Genomic DNA, 8216 nt, shown 5'->3' with positions numbered 1-8216 from the left:
GGCCAACCCGGGTGTGGTTCTCGGACATCATGTCGCTCCTGGACGGCCCGCCGTGGCGGGTCCCTCTGAGGAGAGACCTGCTGTCCCAGGCGCAGGGCCGGGTTCTTCACCCTTGCCCCGCCATATGGCGACTGTGGGTCTGGCCCCTGAGGGGGCACAGTACCTAGAGGCGGGTCTAACAGCCGGAGCAGTCGAGACCCTCCTGAGCTCCAGGGCCCCGTCCACACGGAGGATGTACGGCCTGAAGTGGAGTGTTTTCTCCACTTGGTGTAGGGAGCGGTCGGTGGACCCTGTTACCTGCCCGGTGGTTCAGGTACTTGAGTTCCTCCAGGACCGGTTCTCTGCTGGTCTTTCCCCTTCCACCCTCAAGGTGTACGTGGCAGCTATTTCGTCTTTCCACACCCCTCTGAGGGAGGGGTCCTTGGGGAAACTTCCCTTGGTTGTACGTTTCCTCTGTGGTGCCCGGAGGATGAGACCTGCGACTCGGTCAAAGGTTCCCACTTGGGATCTGGCAGTGGTTCTTGGGGTGTTGGCTGAGGCCCCCTTCAAACCCCTGGAGTCAGCTGAGGCTAAGCACTTGACCCTCAAGATGGCCTTTCTCCTTGCTATCACCTCTCTGAGGAGGGTGGGGGAGCACCAAGCGCTTTCGGTTTCCCCGCAAAGCCTGGAGTTTGCCCCGGGGAATATTAGGGCTATCCTGCATCCTATACTCCCCCGGTTATTCCTTACCTTAACCTTACCGTTCTAGCAACAAGCCAATAGGATTGGAGTGATTTCATTCACGTTCAGACCTGCTTCGCCTAGAGGCGTTCCCATAGTGTCGTAACCGACGCAGTGTCTCGTTCCACTTCTCGGGGAACCAGGGTTACATACGTAACCCGAGATGTTTTTGTCCCATCCATCCATTCATCCAAGTTACCTCCTTACTTAGACTTATCTGGTAGTTGAAAAACGGCACTAAAGTTCACCAATTTTTTTTTTTTTGCCTTTTTATGCTGCCGTCAAACATTTATTTATTTCATAGATTATCAGTCACAGAACAATTAAATCCAAAGGATAACAGTGAAAAAACACTTGTTTACAACATGATTGAAGGCAAAGAAAACACAAGAAATTAAACAAAAACTGAAATCCAAAAGCACAACACCACAATTGAAGAAAATAACTCCCTCATCAAAAAACAAGGACAGCTTTAGTAAAAATGTCAAATTTCATTATAATCTGTAACCCTGATCCATAAAAATGTCCTGCTGACTCAACGTAAAGCTGTTCACCACCAGTGAAAAGGAACTTCCGGCTACATTATTCATGCGCGGCACTTTACATGTACTATAGTTGAGTATGGAGCATTGTTATCTGAAAACACAAGCACTGAGGACCAAACCTGTACATGTCTCAACATTCAGACTGACTCTTTTTGAAGTTGATGCAGTCTTCTCCGAAGTTGATGATGTGTTTCAGTGTGCTCAGGAGCAGCGAGTCAACGTCATTGTTGAGGTCGATTTCTTCATGGTAGTTCTTCACAGGGAAGATGCAGTTCATGGGAATACCCACGTCTGCACTGAACTGCTCCATCTACATTTAAAAAGATCACAACATCTCAGTTAACATCTCAGAGCGTTAAAGGCTTTTGTGCTCAGTGCATCGATCCGATCAGTTGGATTCATACTGACTTTGAAGGGGATCAGATGTTGGCATCACTAAACAGATCCATGCATTTTCAGAATCAATCAATCATTTATTATTTGTCCCAAAAGGGAAATTTGTGCTGCAGCAGGCATATTAACACAACACAGAATAAAATACATATAACATACAATATAATACAAAAACAGAAACACACTCACTCATTTATCCCACACTACGATATATTTTGCGCAACTTTTACCCTAGATAAAATATAACCCTGCAGATAAAATACCAGTTGCCCCAATCTCTTGTTGGCATGGTCATTGTCAACCATCTCCCCATCCACTCAACATCAATAAGGTGGCTACCTCCTTCTGCTATTGGCATTTAAAGCTTGAATGGAGACAGGAATGAAGGAGTTCTTATACCTGTTTTTCCTGACAATAGAGACTTTTAAGCGCAGGCCAGATGGTAGTAGAGTATACTCAGAGTTCAGAGGATGGGCACTATCTGAGTGAATAGTCGTTGCTTTTATAAGCACATGCTCAATGAATAAATGGTTCAGACTGCTAAACTGAACTCCCACTATCTTGCTGGCTGCTTTAGTGATCCTAGCCATGGCATTTTTATCTTTAATACCAAGGTTACCATACCAGCAGATGATGGAAAATGAAATGACAGATTCAATGAAAGCTCTATAAAATAGTGTCATTAGAGACGTGTCAATCTGAAATGTAGCAAGTTTACTTAAGCAAAAAAGGCCTTACTGGCCCTTTTTGCATAGCAGTTCAGTGTTCAGGTCAAATTTCAGGCAATCATCAATCATAGTGCCCAAATATTTAGAATTAGTGACCATGTCCACTGCCTGTCATTTGCCAACACTATTCTGGGTGGCTGGATGGGAACGTCTGAAATCAACACACGTCTTTTGTTTTGGAAACATTAAGCTGTAAGAAATTTTGATCACACCAAACAACCAAACCATGACCAGGTTCCTCATCACTAAGAAGGCTAACAATTACAGAGTCATCAGCAAACTTAATGATGTGTTTGTTGTCATAATGGCTTCGGCAGCCATTTGTGTATAGAATATACAGGAGAGGAGAAAGAACACACCCCTGAGGAGAGCCGGTGGATGATTTAATCACACTAGACATTTAATCGTTCACCCTTACACACTGCGTTCTATTTGTGAGAAAGTCGAGGACACAACCTTCAATATTTAAATTCACCTTAAAATTATTAACTAGCTTCTCCACTAGCATATGAGGTTGGATAGTATTGAATGCTGATGAGAAGTCAACAAAAAGAATTCTAGCATGGTTCCCGCTACCTTCTAGGTGTTTATATAGTAGGTTGAAGAGGGTGATGGTAGCATCTTGCACTCCCCCTCTTCGTCCTGTAGGCAAACTGAAAAGGGTCAAGAAAGCACTCAATTTAAGTAAGAGCTGTTTTTTGAGCAGTTTTTCAAATGACTTCATTACTGAGGATGTTAGGGCCACAGGTCTAAACTCATTAAGAGCTTGGTGGTGGTTTCCCTTGGCGACGGGCACTACAGTAGACTTCTTCCACATAGATGGTACTCTCTGCTGGGTAAGTGACAGTTGGAAAATATAATTAAAAATAGGAGCTAGCTGCTCTACGCACATTATAAGCAGATTGCTGCTTATATTATCGGGACCTGGGCTTTTCCTGGGTCTACAACCTATAAAACTTTTAATCTCACTCTGCTCGTCAAAGAAAGGGTTAATAGGCGTAGTAAGCCTACACAGAAGACCTTTCCTGAGCTCAGAGTGTTGGTCGCCAAAATCCTGTACATCAAATCTCAAGTAAAATTCATAAAAATCCTCTGCCAGCTGTTGGCACGATGTGTAACTGTTTAACCCTTCTTTCTGTCTTCCTTGAGCCCCACAATATTCTTCATACTATCCCAGGCAGAACCCAAATTATTCAGTCTAACCTGTGTTTCGATTTATTCCTTATATTTTATTTAACCTACCCATATTTCACCTTTAATTTCTTTTTGCAGTTCCCTCAGCTGCAGGATATTCTCTTCCCTAAATGCCTTTTTCTTTTTATGCAATAGCATTTTCAGACTCTCCCCTCTGGCAGGAGGCTGCGGCCCATCAGGACCAAAACCTCTCGCCACGAAAACAGTTTCTACCCGTCTGCAGCCTCATCAACAAGGCCTGGGTCCCCCACTGACTCTGACTACCATGCCCTGCTCTCCTCCCACATTAATGTTTGCACAAAATATGAGATCTGATTCTGATTCTCTTATTTTACATGTAAATACTTGTCTCTACTTGGTTTATGTTTATGTTTTATTATTGTTGCGCACCTAGTGGCCAAAACGTGTAAAAACAACTTGGCAATAAATCTGTTTCTGATTCTGATTCCTGTGAAAATAAAAATGGTGACTCCCATTTGCAGTCAAATAACAGAAATTGGCTTGATCTTAAACAAGATACCTGTTGCAGCTTTGCAACAACGCTGTGTTGTCAGGGTTGGGAGGCTGCGTACAACAATTCATTAGTAATTCCTTCATGTAGGAATTGGTCAGATGTGAAAAAAGGCAGGATTTGAATTTATCTTGCAAGGTTTCAAGCAAAGGAATGCTCTTAATCCAGAGGTTTACATGTCTTTAAATGATCGATGACTGGTGAGAGATTTGGCCGAGTCGAGTTTGGGTATTTAGAATCAAATTGGTATAGGGAGAAATATTGAAACTATTCTGACTGTATAACTCAAACTCCAACTTTGCAAATTCATATTACCTATTAAACCTACCTTTTCCTTCAGGGACTTGCTCCTGTAGACGTTCTTTAAATCTTGTTTGATTTTAGGACAGGCCTCATCAATTCTGGTGAGGATGGCCACTTGAGGAATTCCTGCCAGGAGAACACAAAACTACTGAATCATGTAACTGATATAAACTGAAACTGACCACAGCTGCTCTTCTCTGTGATGATGGAAACTACAAACAGCTGCAGGAGGTGAATGTTTTATACAACATATTCCAATCAGTGTGATCTATTAAAACCCAATAAAGAGAAGAATAATCAGAGATTTATGTTCTCACCCAGGTGACTGGCTTCCTGCCTGATGTTCCAAATCTTCTCTACAGTTATTTTATTCATTTGATGTATTCTGCTGACATCAACAACACAAACCAGAACGTGCACTTTGTCGTTGGCAGTGGGATATTTGTTGTAGAACTGATCCTCCTCTGACAACGCTGATTCAGGTTTGAACTGGAAAACAAATTGAAATCCAGTTAATCAACAGTAACAAAAATGGGAATGGGAAAATGTTCTGCAAAGATTGTAGCTTCTGTACCCTGTAACCGTCCTTCACATGTCCCTTCAAAGCCAGTTTGACATCTTCCACTTGGACACCTTTGTCTGGATCCAGGCCCATGATGTCATTGAAGACAAACGGGTAAAAGGACTCTGGACTTTCTTTTTGGATCTTGTAGGTTGTGTACTGTAAAGCACATACAGAGAAAAGGGTTAGTTATTATATTATTACCACTATAGAGCAAAAACAGACATCAATTCTCAGGTAGTGTCGAGGTTGGCCAAGTACAGAGTCAGATAAAGTGAGGTGTGAATCCAAATGTAAAACACTTTGAAGCGCTGATACAGTTTGTAGCGTTTATTCTTCAACAACAGAAAACAGGTGTACATGTGGTTGTAGCAGGAAAAGTCCAAAACACAGATGGCAACATAAATCCAGGCAAAGTTCAATAATAGATATGTTTAGGCCATCAACATATGGTTTGAGTTTCAGAGCTAAGAAATGATGTTATCAGTAACAGTGTCAACTGTAATAACAAGCCTTTAAAAGCTATATTTATAAGCAGCACGTAGTGGGCTGCCTGTTAGCGACAAACACCAACGATTCTGTATGTGTCGAAACAACCGGCTGCGACTAAGTGACCAATGAAAACTTGGTCTACTAAGACTCTTCTTATCGACAAACGGTTTTGTTGACTACTAAAGGACAGCCCTAGTTTTATGTTCACACATGCATTTTATTGAAATATGGACTGACGGGTAACTCTACAGTAAATACATGTATGATCTCGTACCGGCGCTGACGAGAGCAGCAGCTGGTTGCAACAGTTCCTCCTTTCTTCTATCTTTTGTCTTATTTTTTCTTGATTTGGATTGTACTCTTTTTGTAAATACTTTTGTAGAGACTTTCCCTGGACTTACACCACCTTTTGAATTATTGCACTTTTTTGTTTTTACCTATTCATGGAACTATAGCTGACGGAGTTGGGAGACGCATTGTTTGTACTCGGGATCAGCTGTTAGCGCTGCGGTGCGCAGTGGAGATCCCCAGAGACAGACATGTGATACCCCCGGAGCTGTTACTTGAAGAAAAAAACTTCAAGAGAAGAAAAGGCGCTTTAGACCTGCTGTCCCCTCTGTCACTATGGGTAACCTCAGGTCCATTTCTAATAAGACAGACGAACTCTCAGCGCTAACACAACACCAGCGAGAGTACAGGGACAGCTGCGTACTCATCTTCTCTGAGAGTTGGCTGACACCAAACATCCCGGACTCTGGTGTTATTTTGGACAATTTTCACTTCTTGCGAGCGGACAGGACGGCGGACAGCGTTAAGAGACGTGGAGGGGGTCTGGCTGTGTATGTGAATGAAAGAGGGTGTAAACCTGAACATTGTACAATTAAGGAGCGACTCTGTAGTCACGATATTGAACTGTTTGCTTTTAGCATGCGGCCATATTATCTGCCACGGGAGTTTTCACGTTATTGTGATAGCAGTGTTTGTGCCTCCCTCTGCGCATGCGGAGACAGATTTCAGGGACAGACGTCCTGCACTCAGTCACCAGCAGGCTCCAGATACAGCACCCACAAGCCCTCTTCCTGATCTCTGGAGATTTTAACCATGCTTCTCCCTCATCTGTGCCGCCCACATACACCCAGGATGTCACCTGCCCCACCAGAGACAATAAAACAATAAAACATTGGACTTGTTTATTGCCAACATCAAGGAGGCATACAGTGTGACCCCCCTCCCCCCCATAGAGAAAGCTGATCACAACATGGTTCATCTCCAGCCTGTGTATAAGCCTATTGTGCACAGGGAGCCTGTGGTGCCACGAACAGTGAAGAGCTGGACTGCAGACAGCGAGCAGGCTCTCAAACACTGTTTTGAAACCACTATGTGGTCAGAGCTCTGTGACCCACACAGGGAGGACATCAACCTCCTTACAGACTGTAACACCGACTATATTAACTTCTGCTACGAGAACACTGTGCCCACCAGGACTGTACGGTGCTTCTCAAACAACAAGCCGTGGATTACCCCTGACATCAAAGCTCTCTTAAAAGAGAAGAGGAGAGCTTTCAGATCAGGGGACAAGGCTGTACAGAAGAGCCTGGGGACGAAGATCAGAGAGGGGAAGACCCGCTTCAAGAGGAAGCTAAACAGACAGCTGGAGCAGAGAGACATTTGGGGGGTGTGGAGCTTCAAGACCATCTCAGGTTTTAAAGCACCCCCCACGCAGGCCGAGGGGGACCTGAAGTGGCTGAATGATCTGAACTACCACTTCAACAGGTTTGATCAATCACCCACCCCTCCCCCCACGCAGCTGCACCCCACCGGGACAATGCACTTCCTCCGCCTTTCACACCTCCGGCTCACCCCACCTCTCACCCACCCCATCCCCAGACAGACTTCTTCACGCCCCCAGCACTGAGCCCCCCTGCCCACCCCTGTCCTTCAAAGCAGCACAGGTGAGACGGGCGCTAAGGAAGATCAAGGCGAGAAAAGCAGCAGGTCCAGATGGCATCAGCTCCAGGCTCCTGAAATCCTGCGCAGACCAGCTGTGTGGAGTTATGGAGAGGATCTTCAATCTGAGCCTGAAGCTGGGAGTGGCACCACAGCTGTGGAAGACCTCCTGTGTGGTACCAGTGCCAGAAACACCGCACCCTAAAGACCCCAACAGCTACAGGCCGGTGGCTCTTACATCACACCTGATGAAGATGCTGGAGAGACTGGTCCTGCAACACCTGGACAACTCCTGCAACACCACAGTGGGCCCCTCCATGGACCTGCTGCAGTTTGCTTATAGGCCCAACATTGGAGTGGAGGACGCTGTCATCTTCCTGCAGCATCGTGTCCTTGCACTGTGAAAATCATGTTCAGGTGTTTTTTAGCAAACTCCATGCGGGCTTTCATGTGTCTTGCACTGAGGAGAGGCTTCCGTCGGGCCGCTCTGCCATAAAGCCCCGACTGGTGGATTGCTGCAGTGATGGTTGACTTACTACAACTTTCTCCCATCTCCCGACTGCATCTCTGGAGCTCAGCCACAGTGACCTTTGGGTTCTTCTTTACCTCTCTCACCAAGGCTCTTCTCCCCCGATAGCTCAGTTTGGCCGGACGGCCAGCTCTAGGAAGGGTTCTGGTCGTCCCAAACGTCTTCCATTTGAGGATTATGGAGGCCACTGTGCTCTTAGGAACCTTAAGTGCAGCAGAAATTTTTTTGTAACCTTGGCCAGATCTGTGCCTTGCCACAATTCTGTCTCTGAGCTCTTCAGGCAGTTCCTTTG

General features: G+C 45.1%; 1 protein-coding gene across 1 annotated transcript; it reads right to left on the bottom strand.

Annotated features, from left to right (window-relative positions):
• Positions 1 to 994: 994 nt before the first annotated feature.
• LOC123965281 (interferon-induced protein 44-like) lies at positions 995 to 5115 on the bottom strand (the record flags this gene model as incomplete). The annotated part of the gene is given in 4 exon segments (XM_046041845.1): positions 995 to 1575; positions 4420 to 4520; positions 4712 to 4883; positions 4969 to 5115. Coding segments are annotated over 4 exon segments (600 nt in total), but the record flags the coding sequence as incomplete, so codon positions are not given.
• Between the last annotated feature and the right edge of the window lie 3101 nt (positions 5116 to 8216).

This window comes from Micropterus dolomieu, unplaced genomic scaffold (assembly GCF_021292245.1).
Source record: "Micropterus dolomieu isolate WLL.071019.BEF.003 ecotype Adirondacks unplaced genomic scaffold, ASM2129224v1 contig_9052, whole genome shotgun sequence".
NCBI classification, from domain to species: Eukaryota; Metazoa; Chordata; class Actinopteri; order Centrarchiformes; family Centrarchidae; genus Micropterus; species Micropterus dolomieu.
The sequence above is the reverse complement of the archived record's forward strand: the minus strand, read 5'-3'. Positions and strand labels throughout refer to the sequence as shown.